The sequence below is a fragment of the Electrophorus electricus genome, chromosome 1 (genome assembly GCF_041902795.1).
Source record: "Electrophorus electricus isolate QZ-2024a chromosome 1, ASM4190279v1, whole genome shotgun sequence".
In the NCBI taxonomy this organism is placed as follows: domain Eukaryota; kingdom Metazoa; phylum Chordata; class Actinopteri; order Gymnotiformes; family Gymnotidae; genus Electrophorus; species Electrophorus electricus.
The window spans coordinates 7,278,142-7,304,606 of NC_137497.1; the positions used below are offsets into that span (position 1 = coordinate 7,278,142).

Consider the following 26,465-nt stretch of genomic DNA (forward strand, 5'->3'; position numbering starts at 1 on the left):
AAGGAGAGAACCTTCCGGAGCGCTTAATATCTCAAATGGGGTATCATCTCTAAAGAGAAGGGACGGGCGATCGAGGCCACTGAAGAACAGCAGGAGTGTTTGTGTGTGCCCAGCTCTAGAGCTTGGCACAGTCAAAGATCTGTGTGTGCAGGAGGTTGGGACACAACGTGATGGGAAGTCCCGGAGTCAGCAGGATGGCTTTTGTTTGAGAGCATCAGAGGCATCAGACAGCTTGAGAAGGCATCACACACACACAGTTCACCAAGGCTTCAAAGGAAGCTGCAGCCCGAAGACAACGGTGGACCTCCAGACAAAGGTGCCTGCCTCGCTCCCTCAGCCGGGCTTTCTCGGGTCACCGCGGGTTACTGGCGGGAGGACCCTCCTGCTGTCCCGCACCTGCTGTCAGGACCGTCAGAAGAGCGGCAGGGCCGTCGGGGAACGGACGGAAGGCTGAGTTCGCCCCTACTCGTCTTTCTACACTCCCCCCTTTTCTGTGCCTCCGCTCAGAAAGACCCGCTGTGGGGTTCTGGAGTTCAGCCATCCAGCGCGTCTCTTTACCCCAGTCTGGATACAAACATCTTTGCATGTTTGCCTGTTCCGCTGTGTCCATAGCTGCCCGCTGGTGTGTTTACGTGAAAGTAATGGATTAGTATTTTAACGTAACAAAAAGCAATGAAATATAATTTATGCGGTGCATTTTAGAAAGCAACACTGTGCGTGTGGTGGGGGGGGACCCCAGGAGAGCCCAGGCTCCAGCACAAGCAGCTGGATCCACAGCTTTCTTCTTAAGGCTTTTAAAGCTTTCGATTAGGGAGTGTGTGTGTGTGTGTGTGTGTGTGTGTGTGAGAGAGAAAAAATGAAAGATGGAAGAGGAGACTGAAAAGGAGACCAGCATCCACTAACCACTCCCCCGCCCCCCCAACCTGAAAATAGCAGTCATCACTACAGAACAATAGTCTCTTCGTCTTCTTAATGTGACCAGAGAGAGAGAGAGAGAGAGAGAGAGAGAGAGACACAGACAGACAAGGTGCAAAGGGGCGACGATGTTGTGTTGGCTCGGTTTTTTAAAGACCGACAGCGAAGCAGCGCGTGGCCTGTAAAATGGCATCATGGGAAAGCTCGGGACAGCCATCTCGGTTCCCAGCCCGTAGCCCGTGTTGGGGTTAGCGCCCGGCCCGCCTTCACATGCTAAACGCGGGGTCACCTTGGCCAGCTGTTTTTTTCTGAGCAGCCAAGCATCACTGACATCCTTCCTTACATGCGCGCACACACACACACACACACACACACACACACACACACACACACACACAGCAGGACAGCAGGCAAGCTTCCTGATGTCGTGGGGTGTATGCTGGAGTGTGTGTTATCTTCTGGTGGGAAGTGAAAGTTCACACAGCATTATGTGCTAAGAATGCGACACCTGCCCAGAGCACAGAACATCACCGCACAAACTGATCCAGCCCCAAGGACGGGAGAGGTTCTATATGCTGCTCCAGCTCATGGAGTGAGAGAGGAGCAGACAGATGCATCAGACGTGCATTAATTCAAATATCCCATCAAAGCAAAGCTTCTTCAAAGGGTGGTGTTGCAGTAATGAGGTGTGAGCCATATAAAACTGACAGGCCTATCGCTGCACATCAGAACAGGCGCGGTGCACTCGAGCCCAGAGAACCGTGTGTGTGTGTGGCAAGCATCTGCAGCGGGTAAAAACGTGTTCACAGGAAGGACTCTCTCATGAAAAACTTCTCCATCTCTTCTATTCGGCTCTCTGCGTTCTTTGCGGCTCACCCTCTCCTGAGAGAGCGCAGGTGTGCTCCTGCACTCGGGGTTGCTGCGGCGATGGGCCGGGACCCAATCCGTCTGTCTGCTGGGGACACACCCCCGAGCGAGAGCGGTTGCAGCCCATTCTTCACACGAAGCCTCTCTCCCAGACTGGCTGGATAAGTGATCGCCACGTCTGCCTCAACCCCCCCCCCCCCACCTCCTCATCCCCCACAATCCATTGCTCCCCCTCTCCTCTCCTCTAGTGGCCTCGAATGCTTCATTTGTTATTCGCCCAAAGCACCATTGCGACTGGTGCCATCACTTTTCACACGCTCTGGGATTTACACACGCTCATCATGCCTACCTGCTCTGTTCCCAGCCCGCCAATCTCTCTTTCTAGCCCTCACACACACACACACACACACACACACACACACACACACCTCTCCACAGTAGCATATTGTAGAGCATGACTGTTAACAAGCCCATAATGAGACCTTCATGGTTGAAAGCAAAGCGTCATGTTCTCACCTGTACCAGCTGCTGTTTGTCTGCCGGTCTAAGTGTGTCAAGCGTGTGTACGACAGGAAACAGTCTAGAGAGAAACACGATTACCATCACTCCTAATGACCGGCCTGCTTCCCTGTGAGCTGGAGTAGGCGGGGACAGAAGCCAATGCCCACGCACATTAAACACTCCTGCCAGCAGGGTGCCCGCACGCCCATGCCGGGGTCAAGCGGCACGTGGTGGACACAGACCAGGAGGTGGGAGAGACGGCACCACATCCGGCGCCACTTCCGGCCGGACTGGATCGAGGACGCCGATCGTCGGAATAAATGGGTTTGATAGTGTGTGCAAAGCCTGGGCAGACCACGGTGGGTGAGCCAATGAAACCATGCACACATCCTCTTACTGATCTGCTGCGCGTGTGTGTGTGTGTGTGCGCGCGCGATGACCGAGTGAATACCTTTGCATTATAATAACAGGTGGTTACGGTTATAAACCCAAACCCAGCAGCAGCACCTCACTCAAAAAGGCTAACGATCATTCTAACCAATAAAAGGTAGTTATTCATAAAAACAGCGGGCAGTAAATACTTCTGGGTAAAACGCTAGCCGGCAAAAAACTGGCAGCTTTGCTCCGGACGGCCGTTCCCGAGAGCCGGCCAGCACCGGCAGGAGGAGCGGCGCAAGCGAGCCGCAGCTGTACCGCACGGCGTGCGCCGCGCACCTGCTCTCGTTAAGACGGCACCGCTCGGGCACGCGAGGGGCTCGTTTTCGCAAGCAATTAGACGCGATTAACGACGTGCATTACACCAAATATTAGAACCGCTCCAACCGCCCCAACACACACTCACTCTGCTACCGGCAGACGAAGGCTCTCTATGCTGACGGGGAACCCTGTTCCCGGGATCGCACCCACCCTGACAACAGCCCTGTCGTGGAAACTGGGAGACAGCCTGCCCATACTTCCAATGAACCAGTCGAATAACAAATCAAGTGACGTGCCAGTCAGAGTGGCTCCATTGAAATCCAGCGCGGATGCGCTCCAGGCGCGGACGTCATGGCAACACCGTGGTGGCCAGGCTTCTGGAGCCCGAGCGGGGCTGGTCTTGGATCAGTAGAAAAATGGGAAAATGGCCCTGTAATTTGGCCTGCTCTCAGACGAGCCGTAAATCTCCTGTTTGCTATCACGGCAAATCGCGCAGGATCCCGTGATGCTGGGGCCGATGACCATTTGCATGGAAGCTGGGTGTTCCACTGGCGCAGCGTGTGTGTGTGTGTGTGTGTGTGTGTGTGTGTGTGTGTGTGTGTGTGTGTGTGTGTGCGCACATGATGATTGGCAATCAAGGCGAGGCGAGATGATGCTGCCAGTCTTCTGTCACAACAGCAGCTGGTATCCGCAGGGAAATTAAGACTTAATCTAGACACACACACACACACACACACACACACACACACCCCAAGATGCTGTGTGTTTATGCCTTAACTGCAGTGAAATAAGTCGTGTGGGAACGTTTAAAGAGCAATCACTATACATCACCTTAAAGACGCATGTCTGACATTCATCAGCATTCATCTGCGCATATGCGCAACTTCGCACTGGACAAAATCAATCAAAACAAAGTGTACAGGCACAGAACCGCCAAGTCAGGGGCAGAATCCAGAAACACCTCAGATAATCACAGCTGCACTGAACCAGAACCTGACGGACCGGCTAGCTGCTACAGTGGTTTGCACCATTAATAAATAACAGCAGACAGGCGTCAATAAATAACTGTAAACAGCCCGAGCAGTAAATAAGGGATGGGGCAATTAGGGACAAGACCAGGAGTAGCCGGTGCATAAAATCGTCCTTTAGTGTCCGCTGTTGGGTCCAGAAAAGCGGTCTTTGGTGCCCACCGTTTCGTCCGACACAGGTGCACCACTGGTGTCCACACTGTAGTGGCTGAATGCCTAGCGGTGGGCCATGAAGTCACCAGCGCAAGAACTTTGACACGTGAGAGAAAGAAATAACAGCAGCAGAAGACAGGAGGGAGAGAGAGAGCGAGCGAGAGAGAGAGCGAGCGAGAGGGAGAGTGTGAGTGTGAGTGGGAGAGAGAGAGAGAGCGCGCGAGTGGGAGAGAGAGAGAGCGCGAGAGAGAGCGCGAGTGGGAGAGAGAGAGAGAGAGAGCGCGAGAGAGAGCGCGAGTGGGAGAGAAAGAGAGAGAGAGAGGAGAGAGCGCGAGTGGAAGAGAGAGAGAGCGCGAGTGGAAGAGAGAGAGAGAGAGAGCGCGAGTGGAAGAGAGAGAGCGCGAGTGGAAGAGAGAGAGAGAGAGAGAGAGAGAGAGAGCACGAGTGGGAGAGAGAGAGAGAGAGCGCGAGTGGAAGAGAGAGAGCGCGAGTGGAAGAGAGAGAGAGAGAGAGAGAGAGAGAGCACGAGTGGGAGAGAGAGAGAGAGAGAGAGAGAGAGCACACACGAGTGGGAGAGAGAGAGAGAGAGAGAGAGAGAGAGAGAGAGAGAGAGAGAGAGAGGAGAGAGCGCGAGTGGAAGAGAGAGAGAGAGCGCGAGTGGAAGAGAGAGAGAGAGAGAGAGAGAGAGAGCGCGCGAGTGTGAGAGAGAGAGAGAGAGCGAGTGGAAGAGAGAGAGAGAGAGAGAGAGAGAGAGAGTGCGAGCAAGCGAGCAAGAGAGAGAGGGAGAGAGCGAGAGAGAGAGCGCGCGAGCGAGTGTGAGTGAGAGGGAGAGAGAGCGCGCGAGCGAGTGTGAATGAGAGGGAGAGAGAGAGCGAGAGAGCGAGAGCACGTGAAAATAAACAAACAGAGAGAGGGGAGGGGAATTTGTGTGATGGATGGCAGGAGAGGAAGACGTAGACAGTGAGAAAGATTGAGTTCTTTTTGGCACATTGGTCTATTTCACAAAGTTCTTGAAGGTTGTCTACGCAACCCGGTTCTGGCTCCGTGTGGGGGCGACCCAGTTCTGGAGTGGCCTGCAGCTGCGCCCGGACCAGCCGGAGTAGGATGGACCGACCCGGGACTGGATACGAAACCGAAAGCAGACCAAAAGTACCGATCCCCGAAAGACCTCGGGGAAGTGCGGTATGTTTCACGTCAAGGCCACGGGAGGCAGAGGACTATGGAGAACACGAGTTCTTAGGATTAAAAAAAAACACATTCAACCGGAATCCTCCCTGCTGGGGGAAAACAAAACCGGCTGTTCGCAATTTAACTGCTTGATTCCCATTCCCATTCCTGGTTGAATATTTGAATATGTTCTAGCTCTGCTGCTCGATGGCGAGCAGGAGTAGGGCCTCAAAAGGATAGTCCGGCGTGTGGCTGGGTCAGTCTGATGGGCGTAACGCTGCTTTGAGGAGTGCCGGGAATAAGGATGCAGAGCGGCTGTGTCGCTGCGGTTCCCTTTGAGATCCGTACCGGAGCGGAGAGAGGTTCACGAGGAGGCTTTAAGGCTGCGTGTGTCGAGTCAGGGAGCATCGAGTATCGGCACGGCGAAACGTCATCAAACGCTGGGCTGTGGTCATTACCTCGGCACCACGCGACAAAATATAGGCATGACGTTTTTGGATTTTGCCATTAAGAAAATATGTTTCGATTTGAAACAAGCATATTATTACTCTATTTAGGAATAATTAGATAAGTAAATGAAGCGAAGACAACTTGTGAAGGAAATATTCATATTTTCAGAGGACACCGTGATGCCTATGGCCAGGAAAATCGGGACCACGGTGACGAAGCCGATATAAAGTAATCTGGGCCAGGCTACAACGGGGCCGGGTAGCTCGCTTTGGGGGAGTCATCAGCATCATCATCGCCTTAATTACGTCCTGCTGGACCTCTGGCAGAGAGAGTATGGTGTCCCTCCCTCTCTGTGAAACGAGTCTGAGTCTTCGGAGTCTCTCCCTCAACCTCCACTGCTCTCCAGCTCACTCAGTCTCCGTCTCCCTGTGTCTCTCTCGCGGTCTCTCTCGGTCTCTCTCTGCAGCAGAAGGCTGTGTGTGGAGCTCGGCTGTATCTGCACGTTCCGGGGCTCCTTGTGCTTTGGGCTTCCCCAGCAACCACTGCGTGTGCACGTGTGTGTTTGTGAGGGAGAGAGGGAATTCTGTGACCTCTGTCAAGGTGAAAGGAAGTGACGTGCTCTGCTGTCATCCACTCTCACACTTAATTACTGCTTCTACACCCCTTCCCTGCACCATCCTTCTCATCTGCTACTGGTCTCCCCTCCGAACACACACACACACACACACACACACACACACACACACACACACACACACACACCCGAGCGAGGAAAAATGCAGATCGGGGCTCGTCCACTTCTCCTCATCAGGGTTCCTCTGCACCACGAAGACGTCCAGTACAGCACGAAGGCTGAAGAGGAAACGGATAGCGAATCGGACGGGGTGGACGAATCCCAGGCTCCGAGGGAGCCGATTGGCCAACGGCCCGAGTCGGCCAACGTTCCAGAGTGCAGATTTCAACCCAGCCTCCTCCTTACAGAGGAGCGGGGGGGCGTCTGAGGTCAGAATTCCGTCGCCGTCATAAGCTCCCTACATTCCGGCTCAGGACGAGGGCGCGTGATGAGTGGTGTCCAGGAGAGTACTTGGGGCCCCACTGGGCTGAAAGACTTTGATTTTGGTCCAGGAGTCCAGCGCGATGCCAAGGGCCCGAGCAGGGAGAGGGTGGGAGGTCGCCCAAAGCGTCTGGGCCTGCGAGGGCACCGCCTAACCCCACCTCCTTCCGAACTCAACGTACCCGCTTGACAAAGGCGTTTAGAGCCCTGGAAAGCACAGCCATCAGCTGGGACCTGCTTAATGAAGGAGCCCTCCAGAAACACTGTTGAAGAGATGCCACTAGAAAGGGCGTGTGATTGGCAGGCTCACGACCACACACACACAGGCAAGCCAAACATCCTCTTTCATCAAATACGCCACGACTGCTTACACTCTCATGCTCTCGCTATCCCTCTCTCCCTCTGTCTCAGTGTTACGGCTGTAATTTGTCACGGATATAATGTGTTTGTGAGAAAAGGAGCCCTGCGTGTTTATATGTGGCGGATTCCTGAGCGCATTTCACTCGACAAACAACGCACACTCGCTTTCCAAACAAACACATACAAAACACACACTCCCTTTGCAAACAAAGCCAACCTTCAGAGCCGTTGGGGCTTCTTGCTTGCTTGTTTGTTTTTTTAAAACCGCGTTCACTCTGGCCTGTGTGTTTGAAGAGGGCGTGTGCATGGCAGGTCGTGGACGCCACGCCACGCCCGCGTGCAGCACAGACTTACCTTTAGTGGGCTCCGTGCGCTTGGGGAGGTCCAGGGTGTCGTAGCTCTTATCATTCTCCCCGTTTCTCCTCCCTGGAACAAACGTGCATAGCGCAGGTGAGTTTGCAACTTCGGAGAAGGTAAAACTATCATAAATGTAAAGACCATTATGACACACACACACACACAACTCACACACAACTCACACTACAGCCTAACAACTGAGGTTCTCTACAGCGGACAGACACAGACACTTCGAGCAGACCACCAACCGTCACTCCACTGACACACACTTACTAAAGCAGCGGACAGGACAAACGTGTCCACTCACTCACCCCCCCAAACATACCCACCCAATCACCCGCCCGACAGCTTTCTAAAACAAAGGGAAACGTCACATGGAAGGTAGCTGGACTCTCATCTAACAAGTGTGGGACTGTAACTTACAGAGATGAAACATGGAATGACAAAGACGCTTTAGTGGAAGAGACGGAGAGACACTCACCTTGATTAAACCATTCCTCTACAGATAGCCAGCACAGCACAGCACCAGCAAAGCCAAAAGACAAGCACAAGGAAAGAAGAAAAAGTATGATAAAAGGGGTGTGTGTGTGTGTTTGTGTGTGTGTGTGTTCGTTCTGCCCGTTCACTAATCTACATCTCACTCATCTTCCCTCAAAGCTGAGCAGGTTCCCCCAAACTCCTGGAACATTAGCTGCCTCGCACTGCCACCCCTACCACGCGCCCAGCCGTGCGGCATTCTGGGAAAAGCAACCTCCAGCGCAGGAGCGCCGCTCTCGCTCGCACGCTCAAATCCTGGGCGCCAGCACTCGGCTAAGTGTTTACGCCAGCCCGGTACCCTGGTGGCGCGGGTCACAGGTTAAATTACTCTTCGCCACAAATAAATAAATAAGGGCAAGGAGTGGAATTGAAATTCGGGGACGCGATGGTCTCAGGCTGTTCCGCGGCTCTGCTAACGAAGGTGTCACACGGCTTGACGAGATGCACAATTAGCCCCATTTAACTCAGGCCACGAGGCTGCTGGAGTACAATCTGAACGGCTATTCAGAAATGGAGCTGACGCCTCCATTTCTTGTTGTTTTGTTTGGGTTAAATAAATTCGGGCCGCTCGCTCCCGTGAGGCGCGCCTTGAGCACCACCAGCTGGACAAGCGGGTGCTCGTTCGCACACCGCGCCAGTGTAACGGGGGTGACGCTGGTTTCGACATGACGAGGGTATAATTGGGTCCCCTCCGAGACCTGGACGGGGCATGAGCTTAAGCACAGAGCATCCGAGTCAGCCACACACACACACACACGTCTGGATGATCTGAGCCATGTATCTGGGTTTTCTGTCACCTAAGTCTACAGAATTAGCGAGTAGCAGGAAGACGGCACCATGTGACAGGTGGCTTCCCCTCGGCCCACCGCCAATAAACGATTACACTCCATATCCCAAACGACCGGAGCTGCAGGGAGGGGAGGCTGACCTTTGGCCTTCTTGCCGCCGAAGCAGCCGGCATCATCTTTCTTCTTCCGCTGGGGCCCGGCGGATCCAGGGACCGTCAGCTCCGACGCATCCTGGTACTTCTCTGCCCCAGGAACCTCCTTGTGCACGTGGTAGGACAGGTTCCTCATGATGCACACGCAGTTCTCCACAGACTGGGACATACACACACACAAGGAGGGAGAGGGAGTGAGAGAGAGAGAAATACCAGATAATGGCATTTGAAATGGACTCTTCATGAATCTGTTTCCATGACAGCTCTCGTCAATTTGAGGATGCATGTCAGTAGTGTAACAAAATTTGCCATCAAGGCCCGTTGATGTGAATTGGATTTAACTGAACGAACGCAGTAAGAGACGGACAGCAGATGTGTGTTAGAGCTCCATTAAACATTCAAATCAATAACCGCGACCTCACTGCCTGAATTTCAATGCAGACTTGGATTTCCAGGCCTGGTGTTGGGGACCTGCTGAGCCCTGGCCACTCCAGGGGAAGGGAGTAGAGAGGGTCGATTTGGGGCCTGGGGGCGGGGCCAGGACCCAGGGGGCGGGGCCGGGGCCGTCCCACCTTGTTGTCCATGTCCTTCTTCCCCACGGCTGACTGCAGGGCATGGAGGAGAGCGTCCACCAGGCCGTCACACTCGCGCAGACGCCGGCGAGCCTCTGCGCCGTCCGAGCTCACGTTCCTGCGCACACGCACGTACACGCGTCAATGAAAGGCTCCTCGGAAAACCTCAGGCCACGCACAGTGAGGCGAGGCAGCGCTCGCGCGCTCAGCTCCAACACTCGGAGCTTTTCTATAGTGTCCCGTGTCCTAAAGCAGGATTCTGACCCAGCCCCCCCCCCAGTCTGAACCACGTACCACTTTCCCATAATTCATTTCCATACATTTTGCGTTTTCCAATTGTTGCTTACGCAGGCTAAGGGATCGCCAGCCAATCAGGGAGGGCTGGCAACCAATAGGAGCGGAGATGGCTGCTCCGGGTCTACGTTTGGTGGGAATATTCTAATAAGACTCTTCTGGCTCAGGTCTACTGAAGTGCTTCGTTTCCATGGCGACAGACGAAGGTACGCATTGTGCTGTGGTCGTGATTTCGTACCGTGCTATTAGGAGATTTGAGGACACGTCCAGTTCACCTGCTCGAGCAAGCACATGCAGGCGTCTCTCCCTCACACACACACACACACACACACACACACACACACACACACACACACGTGCATCTTTTGGTCTCTGAATCGCAGAAGGAACCAGAAGCTTCAGGCAGGACGTGTCAAACCCCTCAGGGAGCAGTACCACACCTGCAGTTGGCAGCGCCCTAGCGAGTGGCCGCCACAAATCCTCTGATAGGCTGGGGGCTGGTGTGGAGTTCTGACCACAGCTCTGTTATTCGAGTTCCTCAGACCCCACGCTCATAGCGCGCTGTAAATCAAACCCAAGGACACGCTCGGGCACTGAGGACCCAGAAGGCTGCACGCACATCTGCCTGTCTGTGCGTTACTGGCTGACGGAGCAGAGCACGCAGAAGGTGCCTGTCTATCAGCACCTGCCTGTCTCCTCCCAGTGAGGCCAAAGAAGATTTCTCTTATTAAACTGCTACAGGAAGATGGAGGGAGGGAAGGAGAGAGAGAGAGAGAGAGAGAGAGACGGGGGGGGGGGTTATCAAGAGGGTGAGAGAGACCAAAGAAGGCAATTTCAATCTTATCAGACCCTTACTGTCCAAAGGTCAGTTAATTAAGAGATTTCAGGAGAGGGATACAGAGGGCAAGAGACAGATACAGAGGATGGAAGGAAGGAGAGAGAGAGAGAGGGAGAGAGAGGGAGAGAGAGAGAGAGGGATCTCCTCAGAGTGTTGCATTGGTGAAAGGAGTCTGCTATAGCTTGATATACAGTCCTGGAGGGATGTACTGGGTATACTGCCCCATGCACTCCCCTGCAGAGAACACCCCAGCAGGGTTAGGCCTTCTGACATGACATTATAACTATTTGATATGTACGTATATTTGACAGAGACGACTGTGTGCGTGTGTGTGTGTGTGTGTGTGTGTGTGTGTGTGTGTGGTAAAAAGGCTGATGTGAGCCCTACTTTGTTGGGCCACAGTACTGAGAGTTGGGATTATGTTTTGCATTTTTAATGTGAAAATATATTTTTCACACATCCCCTCATAAGGACGGGAGAGAGAGATGTGAGGGGGAACCTGCAGCAGGCGCGTAGACAGGCAGGTCTTTCCGCGTCTGCCTTTGTCTACAGCCACTGTGCTCACTGTGCCTGGACTTGGGTAGCATCTGTCAGTCAGGAGGCACTCCTCCAACACCCTCCGTTCGGGCCTGGCAATACTAATTCACCCTTCGGTTCACAGTCCCCGCGTTCCAGGCTGTTCGGTTCTCTTGGCAGTTTTAGGTCTGGCGTGCGCTGGCGAGAGGGTTAGTGAGCCTGAGGACTCTCTTCAGGGTTCGGTTCTCGGGTCAGTAGCGCCTTAAAAGCGTTTGTCTGGTCTTTGAATGCGTCCACAAAGGTAGCGGTCCGTCCTGTACGTTTACTGACGGTGGAGGTTGGCCTAATTCTGCCCCGAGTGCACAGCTGACCACCTTCTTTGTTTTTAACTCATTCAGCAAACTGATGCATGCGGGGCTTCTATTGGACGCTTGTCCCATCCGGGGTCGCCATGACAACTGAGCGGATGCCTCACTTCTGTACTGCCCAGTCAGCTGTACTACTCTGTCCAGTTATTTGTACCAAATTGAAATGGGTATTTGAACTTTGTGAAATCTTTCTACTGCACACAATACTCTGTGTCTGGCTGCCTCGCTGAAAGGTACGTGCATCGGGTTCTCCCTGGTATCTGGGCTCCTTTCGTGAGATCATGGTTCTGGCAGTGGTTCTCCAGCAGGTCCAGGTGCTGCTGGAAGCCCTGTGTGGCGGGTGAGGTCAACACCGGGCCGTCTGCACAGAAGGAAGTGAACTTTCCTGTCTGGTTGGGCGAGTTCCAGCTGCACTGCTAACTCCATAAATTTAGTAAGTTGTAAAATGTAATTGTGTGTTACAGCTCGCGCACACTCTCTCTCTCGCTTTCTCTCCCTCTCTGGAGGAATACAGCCTGCCGAAGGCGCGCGTCTTCCCTGCGGACCACCCCCCTATTCAGACCGTGGTGAGGTTAATCAAAAGCTACGCAGCCAAAGACCCCCCACACGGCTTTTAACTATTCCACTGCTAATGGGCTCATCAACATAAGGGAAGAGAGAGAGAGAGAGAGAGAGAGAGAGAGAGAGCGCGCGAGGACTGTGGATATTGATTTCAGCCTTCACTTATCGATTGCTGCTTGAAAAAAACAAGCCCTTCTAAAATTGAACACGATTTCCCCTCCATGGTGCGGGTGCGTGCGCACGCGTGTCCGAGCAGAGTAGAACAGTGACTGGGCTCCTGTCTGCAAACCGTCACACAAACACACACTCTTCAGAGCCTTCACCTGGAGCGAGCAGAGGTGTTGTGGTGTGCCTCACTGGTACGGAACCTGGGAATGCGCTGGAGGCGCAGCTACACGCCACGCTGCTCAGGGCTGGGGCCCGCCGGAACACAAACCGAGACGGCGTGGACCGGTACGGCCGTCGCGGCTCAAGGACACGGCGCGCTTTCCGCCTGACCGGCCCCTTCGTTAAGATTCCAACCCGGCAGGGGGGGGAGGTCAAAGGGCGCGCCCTTACCGGAGGCATCCCGACGTGTTCTTGAAGACGGTGGTCCACTCGGCGTCGCGCGGCTTGGAGTCCTCGTCGGGCTCGGGGTCCCAGCCCGAGTGCGGGATGATGACCTCGTTGGTCATGGTCTGCAGGCCGTGGTTTATCACCACCATCTTCAGGGGCTCGTAGGAGGACAGGTTCCACAGAGTTCCTGATGGGCGGAGAGAGAGAGAAAAAGAAAAAAAAATTCATATAAAGTTTATTTTGCTCACATAAATTTGATTTTGTTTGAACTTCGCTTGAACCTTCCGATTCCCAGAGCTTGTCGAACATAATTAAATCATAAATAAATTCCCGCGTACACAAATAATAAATAATTAATGAGGCTTTAATAAATCATGAGGCATGTATGGCCTGGTGGTAGCCCTCTCAGCTCCAGCTGTCACTCTCAGCCACGCTCGCGAGCTGATTGGACGGGAAGCACAGCAGAGAGCAAGCACGCCCCAGGCCCTGTAGACACGCGCTCGTTAGCAGAGGTGCAGCGTGGGATTGCGCAGAGTACGTCAAACAAGCGGAGGGCCAGGCCTTTGATGAGCAATGCATGAGGCCATGTCATCACACGCCCACACAGGCCAGTTTTAATTTCGTCTTGCTATTTTTAATCTGGAGTAGTTCCACACATCTCTTCAGGGTCTGGGGAATTCTGGGAAGGGATAAAGGCTAGATAGCTACGCTTATGTACACACACAACCAGAGCCACACACGCACAAGAGAGACAGACAGACCCCGCCCGCCACACACACACACACACACACACCCCCCGCATCTGTACTGCTGCCAGTCTATTTCTAACCTCGCCTTTCCGTCGGTGTTCTCGCCCTGACTCCCGTCCAGCTGTGTGCACAAGGTCAGGAACTATTCGCGGTGTAAAAACACTCCACCTCCCAGTTCTCCCTGGCGAGGGGCAGGACCCGCCGAACCACAAACGCAACCACCGATACCTACATCTACAAACTAGTTAGAACATAAGTGAGACTGTGGTGGAAATCTATTCAAAAACGTCTCATCGTCTATCCACATCTCAGTCCAATCACAGCCTCAACGGGAGGTACCAGCCTGCGATCTGCGCGGTCCGGGTCGTGTTTAGGATCCCACCGGCCCGCTCCATTTGAATCTAATGAGCCGTGGAGCAACAGAACTGGGAACTGTATAAACCAGGCCTGGCCCACCGTACCGCAAGCCACCTTTAAAGGCCCCGTGTAGGTGTGGGTAATGAAGCGTGGTAATAAGGTGTTCCAGTTAGCGGCTTGTGCACAGACAGAGGCCGAGACGGCCGGATTCGGCCGTCCAATTGCGCCGCCCGGATGCTGCGAGGACGAAACGTGCGACGAAGCTCCGCTTTCCCTCCGATCGAGGCGATCGGGAAACACAGAGGCGCGAGTAGAAGAAGCGACTCAGCACTGTGCAGCCCACGGGTGGGCGGGGCAAGGGGCGGGGCTAGCGCAGAGCCCACGTTGCACAAGCTGACGTGACGTGACGTGATCAACCCCCCCCCCGCACAGCAACGCATCCCAAAACCCCTTCTCACACTTCTGACTGTGTACATGTGCACTCTCACCTACACAGGTCATTTCACAGCTGAATGACGCACATGGCTCTGGCCCCGCCCACCTCCTGGCTCCACCCCCACAGCCAGCTGCAGTTTGCTGGATTCCTTACTAATCCAATCCAGAAGGGGGCAATGAAATGAGCATGCTGTGGCTTGGAGAAGCTCTGTGTGTGTGTGTGTGTGTGTGTTGAGGTTTCTTGCTCATCCCTGCAGTCTGATTGGATTTTGGAGAGAGAGAGAGAGAGAGAGAGAGAGAGGGGCACATGCTGCTCTTATGGGCCTTTCACTGCCAGCTGCTCACACGGTCCCTCAGCCATCAATCAGAGAGAGATGTGGGATGGAGGAAAAGTAGAAAGGGGTTCCTTTTCTTCTCAAATTCCCTTTTAACCACACTGATGGGTGTGTGTGCATGCATGTGCGTACATTTGACAATGGCGTGCTGTTTCTATTGTAATGCTGCTCTGAACTATTAGATCTCTCTCTCTCTCTCTCTCTCTCTCTCTCTCGGGGGGGGTCCTCGAACAACGAACGCTTCTTACACCACCATTTGCCGGCCCGTCACTAGCCGCTCAAAGCCCATTGGCTATCCGTGCTGTCCGTCAAAGCTCCCATCTCCGCCACGCTACTCAGGGAGCCAAATCTGCTTTGCCTACCTACATAGAAAAATAAAACACCTCCCACTCCATTTTGGGTGTGAGGAAACCGAACAGCCACACGACACACAGCGGACACCTCCGAATGGACACCGAGATTAAAAAAAAGTTAACAGGTGGAGGTTTTTTCCACCAGTTAAGACTCGACTTTGGTATTTTGCCAGACGAATCTACAGAACGATGCGGCGGGGGGGGTTGTCCACCCCCGCGTTACTCCGAGTAAGGACTGGACGCACGCGAGGTCGTGGCGAAGGAGCCAGCCCGCACAAAGCCCGTGTATACTTGGTTATTTCTCTTACAGTGCATGCCAAAGTAACTCCCATAGCACTGCGGCAGCTGGAACAAAATCCTAAAGGAAACAGTGTGTGTGTGTGTGTGTGTGTGTGTGTGTGTGTGTGTGTGTGTGTGCGCGCGCGCTGGCAGCGGTAGCCCTGATTTCTATACTCTGGCTCTCACCCCCGGCAGGTTTCTGGGCGGGTTTCTGAAAGGTGATAAACACCCTTCATTATCGCTTCAGAGACTTTAAAATGTTTTCGTACGACGTCGGCATGCAACATTCTCGATAGCTGCCCAGACGCGAGTGAGAAGAGAGACGAGACACGACGAGACGAGACGATCTACTAAACTCGGCCACCAGGGCGAGTGCTGGGGGCTCTTAAACGTCTCGTCCTCGGAGGAGACGTTTTCGCGGAGCGAAACTCTCCTGTCGCACCAGCTGACGGCCTCGTTTTTTTAAAAAGAAACCCTGCAATTGCTCGTTACCACGGTACGCCGTGCCCAGCTCCTTGGTGGCAGCGCGTTCGGAGGGGTTGAGCCGAAACCGCACGGCTGGGTCCCGACCTTGGGCCGGTTGCCCGGAGACGAGGAGACGGGGCAATTTTTGGCATGATTGGCAGGAACTGCGATCGGTCAGAGAGGAGGGAGACGCTGCCCAGCCCCGCCGCACCCTGCACAAATCGTCCGCTCGCAGAACACCGACCTGCGCTCCGGAGTGTGGATCAGCAGGGAAGCATTGATGGCCGAGAGGCTTGATCGATTCTGCTTTTTTTTGCCCGGACAAACCCGAAAAGGCCGGGGAAGGCCGCTCCGTTTCATGGACGCCGGCTCCGTTCGGCGGCCGGGATCTGCGGCACCATCTTGCCTTCGAGATTCTGACGGGGCGCTACGATGTAACGACTGGCGGACAAATCGGTGGGACAGAGGGCCGGCTGCGAAACCAGAAACCAGGCCGAGCAAAGCACGAGGTCGCCTAAGTGGATTAGCTGTGGGGCTGGCGGGGGCGCACCTGTGACCAGCTCGCGGACCTCCATGTCGCTGGTCTTCCGCAGCAGGCGGACGAGAGCGGGAATGCCGTCGCAGTTCTTGATGGCCACTTTGTTGTCGTTGTCACGGCCGTAGGAGATGTTCCGCAGGGCGCCGCAGGCCTTGCGGTGAACTTCCGCCTTGGGGTGGTCCAGCAGACACACCAGGGCCGGCACGCCCTTCAACCGCCGGACCTCCCGCTTCACCTTGTCGCTCTCGTAGCAGAGGTGCTGCAGGTAGGCGGCGGCGTTGGACTTGACCGGGTCGATGGGGTGGCCCAGCATGGCGATGACCTCCGGCAGGTCGGGGTCGCGCCAGCGCGGGTCCTTGCGCACGCTGTCGGCGGAGGGCGAGCGCCGGCCCGCCGTGGGCTCCAGGCTGGCCGTGCTGCCTCGCTCCGGCTGGGCCAGGGGGGCCGAGTATGCGCTCGGCACATAGGCGTGGCGCTCCTCGACGAGCTCCGCCTCCACGGGCTCGTCGTAGCCTCTGAGAGAGAGCGAGAGAGAGATTGTTAGATTAGTGTTTGGCATGACGTCAAGATTACATGGGGCCCAGAGCCGTGTCGAGCTTGGAGACAAACAGACAAACGGAGCGGAGCGAGGGAATGACTGCGAACAGACGGACGGGTGCGGGGACGAGAGCAAAGGGAAACGTGAGCAGGAGAAATAAAGGTGAAGAGGGAGTGTGTCAGAGTGAGGGAGGGTGAGGGAGTGATCGGGAGGAGGAGAGAGGAGTGAGAAACACGGTGAGGCGAGAACGAACTCTGCTCCGTTATTAGCCACGCCGTCAGATACATCCGGAAAAACTGCTCCCGCCGCTAAGAGGTACGGCCGGCGCTTCCTTATTAATGGAGCGTGGCGGAGTGGAGCCCGGCGCTCTCCTTATCCCGCTCTCTTATTAACGACAGTGCAGACAGAGAGAGAGAGAGCGAGAGAGAGAGAGAGAGAGGACAACAGAAAACGACAGTAATAGAGAGTAGACAATTACAAGACGACAGCACTACAGAATGGTTACCCTCAGTTCCTCAAAGATCCTCAGATCCTCTCTCTCTCTCTCTCTCTCCCTCCCTCCCTCCCTCCCTCGCACCCTGTGGCGTGCACGCAGGCCGAGCGTGCGTGTCCGTCCTCAGGGGTCGCTCACTCCTCTGATCCCTGCCCTATTTGCCCCTACAATCCGATTAATCGTTCACCGAAAGTCCCCCTGCGGGCCGTCCCGCCGGGCTCCTGATGTCCTGCGGGTGGCCTAGGGAGGGTCGTGATGCCGGTCCCAATCCATGGCGCTCTGGAACGCGATGACGGGCGTGTACCGCGCCTCATCCGAACGGGATCCGTCGCTGGCGGGACCGAGACCCTGTACTTGCTAAGACAGGAACTCGGCGGGGCGTCCCTCTGCAAAGACGACGCCACCGCCCCCGCTTGACCACGGGCCAGCTAGGCTTCGGAAGCTGTCAGCGTTTGTTAAATACATTCAACACTTGAAGCTGAATATGGGGCTCTGTGGGTGGGTGGGTGTTTGTGTGTGTATCAGATAATGTGTCTGCATCCATGCGCATGCTTGTGTGTGTGTGTGTGTGTGTGTGTGTGTGAAAACTATACCATGCCCTCAAACAGAGCTTTCAAACCCAGCAATGTGGCATTAACACCTGCTCCACATTACATGCAGGATCGCGGAAAGCTTAATGGAATGGAACATTGCCTACTGGACGTCACTGACCACGACCCCCCCGATGCAGGCGGATGGTCTCACAGCACCAGCCTACACATGGAAGTGGGCAGGGAGCAGGGTTACAGTAATAAACGCTCCTGGCAACAGAAGCATCCGTGAAACAACAGGTGGAGCCTACAGAGAAATCCCAGCCACGACGCCAGCGTTGCTATAGATACGGACGCTACGTAGCTGTACGTGGTTTGGAGAGCAGATAAAGGGGTTCAGCAATTGGCCAATCAGCTTCCAGTTAATAGGAGGAAATAAGAGCCAATCAAAAACAGGAGATGGAGTGCCGCCTGTCCATCAATCTGTGTCTAGCTCTGAGGATGTCCAGAATTAAGGACCAAGACTTTGCGGGACTACGGATGTCCAGATTAACTCACACACACAGACGGACCTTTTTAACGCTCTGTCCTAATTATTAATGAACTAATCATGGCATTTCTGAATCTCCGGTTTAAATAACAAATGAAACGTGATCATTTAACGCAGTGCGTTTTCTTCATTGCTGTGATGAGTAGCTAAGCGGGTGCGATTACCGTTATGGCCCCGCACTTCCGCAATCGCTCCGATCTACATGCTGGGGAACTCGCGCAGCAGGAGTCTGCAAGAGCCACGTGAAAGTCTCCGAAAGGAGCCTGCAGTGAGACGCCAGGCTGAGACGTCAGCGTTGAGCCGTGGGTCTGAAACGCAGGGCCAAAGTTCTCAGTTGGTGTGGATGAAGTGTACGAGGGCTGAAACGAGGGGTTAACGCACGGAGCGGAAACACGGGACAGCGTCAAGACCCGTGTTTAAGCTCAGACAGGTGTGGGTATCTCTGGCCAGGTCACCTCTGTTGCCTATAGGTTGTTTGTTTGTGTGTGTGTGTGTGTGTGTGTGTGTGTGTGTTTCTGAAGGACATGGAGACTACAGCTGGCCATGGTTGGTAGTGCTGGTAGTGCGCACTGGGCAAGTCACAGGGGCATGATGGGTAATGTAATGGCAGCTTCAAAGGCAGATTGGTCCTGGATATGATGCGAAAGTGTGTAAAACAGAGGAGAAAACCCCCCGACGTCATTAGAATAACTACTTTAAAGCACTCATCTCTCCAGCACTAACCTTCTGGCTCCCACACACACACACACACACACACACACACACACACATACACACACACAGAATAAGGGCTTTGTAAATTGAAATTATTGAGAGATGGTTGAGATGGATGCAAGAGTCAAGCAGTCAGAGATGGGAATGTCAGGATTTGCATTTAAATTGGTGCCATTGTGTGTGTTCATTCACAGGACGTGAAATGTACAGACTGCAAGGCAAGACGTGGCACTCAGATGATGATTACAGAAACGCTTACATTCCACTCAAACCAGAAGGTCACTGATACGCGTGCATGCGCGCGCGTGTGTGTGTGTGTGTGTGGCTAATGAGCTAGTATACATCCTGCGGGCTTTTCCGACGTGGCGCGTTCCCTTCAGTCAGCCAGCAATTGTTCCTCTCCTTCTTTCCGATAGTATCCGAGATGAACGGGTCCGTACGAGGACACGGTTCTCCCAGGACGGCACCTGCTGGATCTTCCCACCTCTCACACCCAGAGCGCTTCACTCAGCTCAGACGTTCCTGGACGAGACGGACTAACTCGACCGAGCTCGGAAGAAGATGGGGGGGCCCCCGAACGCCAGCTCGTCCTCGCGCTTCCGAACAGCTTTACGGGATGCGCAAGTCACCACAGACGTGATGCTTCTCCTATCATCTCCCACAGATGGAACAGATGTTTTGTTATTCGTCCAGGCTGAAGACGGAATCCTTCGTTTGGAATCATTAACAGCTCTTTCTGCAGGAGGCAGACGCCCAATTATTTTCTCATTTGACTGAATTTCTCCCTTTCCCAGACACATACACAGAAATAAATCATACTTACAAGCTCACAATTTCAGCTGGAAATACAGCTCCCCATTAATTTACCTCCACCTTTTTAGCCTTTTTGTAAACGTCACTAGACTTTAAGTGCGGAAACGCACAAGCAGCTCTCCTGTTCTAATGACCAGGGACGGCCAGCTTGTCGGATTAACGCGCTGATTTATAGGCCGAAGCCGTTTCCAGGCTCTGTGTCGCGCTAAGCACTTGCTGGGGGGGGCGGTGCCCCGGCGTGCCTGGGGGGTCGTCTCCGTGGCAACCCCGTGGAAGGCAGGTGTGAAGGGGTCCGACAAATGGAGAGGAGCTATCGGAGGTGAATCGGTGGGAACGTCTGAGGCTATTAATCACTATGACAATGGGCCAGCAGTTTGAGAGAGAGAGAGCGAGAGCATGCAAGTGATGAAGAGGCAGGACGAGGGGAGAGATAGCAGGCAAGCTAATCTCGACACTGTTTACACGCCAAACGTCTCAATTTCCGCGTGAGCGTAATTGGTGGTTTCCGGAGCACGGCTCGGCGACGAGCCGCAATTATAACGCCTGGATTGCCGCGTTCGTTAGGAAAATCTTCTTCCCGGCCTGTAACTGAAGAAGTGCTAATAAAGACTGGGAAGAGGCGGAATACTCAAGAGACAGAGCGGGAGAGCAGTGAACCAACGAGGAGGAAGATAACGGAGGTCAACTCGTTAGAGATCTCTGACATAGACAGGAAGAACAAGGCAGAGAGAGAGAGAGAGAGAGGGAGAGAGAGAAAGGGAGAGAGAGAGAGAGAGAGAGAGAGAGAAAGGGAGGGCAGAAGTCACATCTGGCTTTATAAACTGATGACAACCTTTTCCCCTCATAGTACACCATTAGAGAAATAGCCGTCAGTGGCTTGTCATACCTGGGGGGGTGCGTTTCTGGACTGAGGAGTCACTAGTCTGACTGCGTCAGCCGTGAAATCCCTCCGATATCTTGTTACTTATTTTGTTCTTTATTGTTTATATTACTATTGTGGTGACCGTCGTCAGCCAGAGGAGGGTGAGCTTTGAGATATGGTTCCTCTCAAGGTTTCTTCTCCAGGGAGTTTTTCCCTCACCACCGTGGCCCTCGTCCTGCTCCCTGGAGGCTCGGACTTGGGCATTTGTAAAAGCTGCTTCGCGCCGACAGCTGCCGCGACTTTGACGTCTCTCCCCCGGACGGGCCCAGAGCCGGGCCCTTTCCAGTCAGGACGTCCGACCGGCGCGTCTGCCACGGAAAAGCTCTGTAACAAAGAGATGGTCGGATCGAGGGAGGAAACCGGCGTCAGGGGGAGGGTTGCCGTAGCGAGGGAAAGGGGGAGGGGCCATCTGAGCACAGGCAAGAGCGGACGCGGCAGTCGTGAACGGTGGCCTCCTCTGGCTGCACGAGCACATGTCAGGGGTTAACTGGGAAGTCTTAACCAAGATGCCCCTCTGCGTTCTCAGTGTAAGAATGTTTTCGAACAAAAGGCATCCATTGATGAGCATAATCTCCCTCTCTCGCTCTCTCTCTCTCCTCAGGAGACATTTGAACAGAGCGTGTCGACCCGTGTCATGACCCACGTCTCGTTTAAAGCCAGCAGCACCCAAAGTACCAGACAGTGGCGGTGAAATCGCCCTCAACCCAGACCCAGAACACAGCAGACAAACAAACAGGCCAGGATCAGGATCGGGCCAAGATGGTGTCCAGGTCCAGAATGACATCAGACCTTGATCCGACTATGTTCAGACATGGGTGGGAACAAAATCAGGGCGAGATCGGGGCGGGCTCCAACTCACCTGCTGCGCGGGCCGTTGCGGAGTGGCTCGCGGAGGGTGTGCGCGGCGGCGGGCAGCGTGCGGCGCCCTGCGGTGGAGTAGTCGGGCTCCAGGTCGTACGGCTCGTCATCGTCTGGCCCGAGGCTGCGCCGGTCGTCCTCCAGGCCGTACGGCTCCGCCTGGAAGCGCTCGGGCTGCGAGCGGCTCAGCTCCGCCGCCCCGCCTCCGCCTCCGCCCATGGGCACCTGCGGCTGCGCCACGTGCCCGTAGTCGTCCTTGCGGATGGGCAGGGTGTAGCTGTTCTCCACCCGGTAGCCGTACGGCCGGTAGGGGCGGTAGGCCACGGCGCGCGATAGGCTGCCGTAGCCGTCGGCCGCGTCGTGCAGGCCGAAGGGCCGGTACGCGGCCTCCCCGGCCTCGCCGTAAGCGTCGGTGTAGCCGCCGTAGCCGCGCGGCAGCGTGGATGTGGCCTGCAGCGGCACGCCGAAGCGCTCGCCGTTCTTCAGGAAGCGCCGGTCCATGGAGTCCGTGTAGCTGCCTAGCGGGGACGAACCCTCGGGGACGGGCAGGCCGTCCGGCCCCAGCGGGACCTGCCGCACCGTGCGCGTGGTCACCGTCTTCACCATCTTGGTCACCTGCCAGGGCAGAAAAGATTGTTGTGAGGTCAAACCGAACGACAGTTGACATCAGCGCCGAGCGCATCATGGGATCCACCCTTTCTATCCACAAACAGCAAAGAGGTGGCCTCGCCGGATGATTGACAGCTTGTGCGGCCAATGCTAGGGTTGCGTCAGACTTCCGGATGAAACGGCCCTTGTCCAGAGTCAACGTCAGCTTGTTTCAATAGAAGCTTATTATTTCACACAGTGTTTACAAAGTTTCAAAACCAGCGAGGACAAAGTTGCTCAACTGGAGTTTTAAACACAAACTCGTGCCTGCTGGAAATGTACCAGAGGGTGCACTTTTGGTCAGTAACCCTCTCTAAATTCATACTTGCATTTTGTTTTTTTTGGAGAAAATTTGGCTCCCACTAATCAAAGAGGCTGACCCGCTGAGCTACGGCTGGCTTTTCTACTTCCTGGCTACCTCCGCTGTCTAAAACCGCGCTAAGCACTTCACAGAGCGTTCCGGAAAGCGGCGTTTGTTTGAAAAATCATGGAGCGGGGATTCAGGCAAGTCCAGGCTCAGCGCCAGACTGCCTCGCACACGGCCGCTCAATTGAGAGGAGAGTCACACGGTTAGGAGAACCACCTTCTACACGCCGCATCTGACAACGGAAACAATGTTGTGGGGGGAAAAGGTCTCAATACTGGGAGGAGGACTCTCGCAATTTCTGCATGAATGGCTCTTAACGGGTTAAGATATATAATTTAATCTTAAGATAAATAAAGTCATATTTAACAAAGAAAATGCCCAGTTGACACTGTCGTGTCTAAACTGGACAGGTCAGGCTGTGTTGGAGAAAGCGGAATCTCTAGAACAACGACCTCTTGAAAAGTGGAACAAATGACCGCTTAAGAGGTCATTACACAAGAGGTCCACACACTTCTCGCTGGACGGCCTGGACCGTACAACCCCTCACGTCATCTTCCAAACGACTGCAGAAACTCCAGTCTCTCGTGTTTTAGGTTATCGGCAACAAAACGGCTCTGTCCTTAACGGAGACCACCTTCTCCTAGAAGGTTCTCAGTGGGAGAACGTTTGTGGACAGCGTTGGCAGTCGCACTGCGGAGCACTCGGAGTGGCCTTATGCGCATGTGGGACTGCCAGAGCAGTCTCGGGACGAACAGAGAACAAGGGTGTTCCAAAAAGCAGCTCACACGGGACAAGCGTGTCACGTGACTGCACACGAGCCTCTCAACCAGCTGTGTGGAAACAGATCTGCAAAATCCATTTGCGACACACCGTTTAGGTGGCTTGGCAGCATGCGATCGCAGCCATTAGAGAGCGGTTTAGACAGTGAATCATAATTACAGGCATGGTAAGTAGGAAGGGGAGGGGCTTAATCAAACCGCCTCCCCCCCACCCGACCGTCAGCGGCCAACTAGTTGGAAACTGAACGGCCACATGTGTGAAAAACAGCGAAGTGCAACGTCTTAAAGCGCTGTGAGTAAGGACTCACCAGGAGTCCTCAAGACAGAAGAGAATCTGGGACAGCTTCTGGATGAGTCTCCCAGCGCACGCCGACGAAAATAAACATGCAAATGGAGCCGTATCAAAGCCAAAAGGCATACCAGAGTTCCCTGACAACTCCCAGTCCAACGTGCCAAACGCGGGTGGGAAAGTGCCGGGAATGGTCTCTCGCGCCGGATGGTCTGGCTGCCAGCTCTGTCCGGAACGTTGTAAAGCGATCGTTCCGCTCCGGAGCTCTGGTGGGGTTGTGAAACGGCACAGAGTGCATGGACCGGTCAGACGGAGCCACGGGAAGGGGCCGGGTTGTCCGATTGTCTCCAGCGGGTCATGCCGGCGAGACGTAGGGGAGGTGGTCAGCCCCCCACGCCCCAGCCCCGCCCCCGCCTCCGAGCGGCTCCGTTAGCTGACGGGCTTTGAGGGACGGCTTGGTTTCTCGGCTGTTTTGGTCAATTTTCTGTTAATCTCACTAAACAATTAAACTAATAGCAGCACATAAAACGTCCAGCCAGCACTAGAGTTTAACGGCACTATTACCGGAGTTATTGTGTTCGTTTGGGGTGTGTGTGTGTGTGTGTGTGTGTGCTAAAGGTTTATAACAGACTGCTATTTTGGGTTTATAGTTCATCTGCAGTTAGATACCTCCGGATGCATCATTGAGGTACCAAAAGCTCTGCTGGCTTCCCCAGTAAGTAGCTACATAAGTGGCTGACAGGCAGTGCCATTAAACCCTTTAGGGCAGGAAAAAACTGCAACTCAAATGCTAGAGATGTAATCGGTAGATGTATATCCGTGAAGGCATTAAAGGCCCGTTTTACATTTCCCAGTATTGCGTAAGGCTGTGCATTACTGTGGCTCTGTGGGGACTGGAACCCCTGACCCCCTGATCACAGGGCAAAATCTCACACGGCTGCAGTGCTTGGAAGCCCCGGGAAAAGGGAGCTTGATGAACTCCTGGACGAGCGTGCCCACCAGGCACAGGGGGCACGCTGCCTCTACTGCTCTACAGGCTACAGGGTGGAGCCTTTGAACACAGCCAGGGAGAGACGAGAGAGTAAGAGGCTGTTCCCCAGCCACTGTGTGTGTGTGTGTGTGTGTGTGTGTGTGTGTCTCTCAGAGAGGCAGTGAGCGAGTGAGTAAATCAGCCCGAATGCGTGTGTGTGTCTGACTGGAAGTGTGTGAGAGTACGTGTGTGTGTCTGAGCGAGCGCGAGTTTGTGTGTGTGTTTGCGTGTGTGTATATAAAGAGCATGTTTAAATGTTTAAGCGCACGGAGACACAGACAGGCAGGGTTGGAAAAAGCTGCTTTGATCCTTCAGAAGACCACAAGCGGCATTAAAATGAACGTGAATATGGCGGAGGCAGCACACACACACGCGCACACACTCACACACTCACCGGGACAAGCTACTAGCCGCCCAAGAGTGCTGTGGATTATAGCTAAGATCATATCATGACAGCAGCTATATCTAATAAAAGAGTGCACGTGTGTGTCTGTGTGTATATACATGCATGTGCATGCCTTCGTGTGTGTCCGGGGGCGGGGGTGTTTTAAAGCCTTGGTCCTCCGTCTACACACTCAGCTGGCTACATGAAGTGCACGTACGGAGGTGCCAGTCAGCCTATGCAGTGTGACCGGCGTGGCACGTTTAGTGGGGGGCCGGACCCCTGGAGCAAGCGCGGGAGGAAGGAGCCTCCACCCGAGACCCTCCATTTCTCACGCCGTTAGAGCAGCCCAGGTAACGAAGCGCGGCGGCCCCTCCCGGACCGGGCCGGCGCCTTTGACGAGATTTGGCCAAACAGAAATGACTCAGAGATGGAATAACGGCCTCGTTGTCTCGTTCTGCCACTTTGAAAAGAGCGGCCCCGCCGGTTGGTTAATGTAACCGTCTTGAAGAGGGAAAGGCTGGAATGTTTCCAGAGAGAGAGAGAGAGAGAGAGAGAGGAGAGAGAGAGAGAGAGGAGAGAGAGAGGAGAGAGAGAGAGAGAGAGAGGAGAGAGAGAGGGAGAGAGAGAGACAGAACAAAACTGAGCTAGGCGAGATAATGAAAGAAAGGGCAGAGCTTTTGTGCACAGGTAGCCATTAGAACTGACTGATTTATGGCTTTCAGTATCAGACAGCTGTTTAACCACTAAAACGCCTGCCTGCATTTTTCTGGAGCCTCTGCTGCTAACGGACCTGTGCCTGCTCTCACTTAACTGAAGCTCGTCAGACCACACTGTCGAGGCCGTTAAATAAGCACAGAGATTAAATGTCCGGTGCGGGAAACAGACCTCTCAGAACGGAGGTCCGTTTAGCATGTGGGCTTGAAAACATCTATGCACGTGCGTCTGCGTGTAAGGGAGCGTTTTAACTCACCTTCACGTTAGCCAAATTGTTCTTTTTATAAAACAACAAAACACAAGCGAAGGACGATCAGGAAAAGTGCGTGCAGGAGCAATATAAATGATAGGGATAGTGTGTGTGTGGTGGTAGATTTGGCGCTCCAACAAGCAGACATCATCTGGGCAGACCATCAGACCTACACAATTGGGTTCGGGGGGAGGAACTGTCTCCCTTTCAAGGTTCCCTTTGAAACATCCGCAGTGTGCCATGAAAGTACATTTGAGAGACAGACAGAGAGAGCGAGCGAAAGATCTAGAGGGAGGGAGAGAGGTGTTTTACTGTGGTTCGGAACGACAGGGTGTCTGGGTAAAG

At 54.2% G+C, this 26,465-nt stretch overlaps 1 protein-coding gene across 14 annotated transcripts in view; it reads right to left on the reverse strand.

Moving 5' to 3' along the window:
- The window catches only part of arvcfb (ARVCF delta catenin family member b), a 119,552-nt gene that overhangs the window by 14,746 nt on the left and 78,341 nt on the right, over positions 1–26,465 (reverse strand). For 12 of the 14 annotated variants that reach the window (XR_014122675.1, XR_014122673.1, XM_081710684.1 and 9 more), the window contains 7 exons: positions 21,660–22,273; positions 16,253–16,755; positions 12,733–12,916; positions 9,598–9,715; positions 9,014–9,185; positions 8,030–8,047; positions 7,546–7,617 (listed from right to left, as the gene is read on the reverse strand). Coding sequence is in view for 12 of the 14 variants with exons in the window: in XM_081710684.1 (XP_081566810.1) it covers positions 7,546–7,617; positions 8,030–8,047; positions 9,014–9,185; positions 9,598–9,715; positions 12,733–12,916; positions 16,253–16,755; positions 21,660–22,273 (1,681 nt within the window). In the remaining 2 variants the exon portion in view is untranslated. The remainder of the gene's footprint in view (positions 1–7,545; positions 7,618–8,029; positions 8,048–9,013; positions 9,186–9,597; positions 9,716–12,732; positions 12,917–16,252; positions 16,756–21,659; positions 22,274–26,465) is intronic. The other 2 variants (XM_081710694.1, XM_081710678.1) reach the window with 1 other exon arrangement.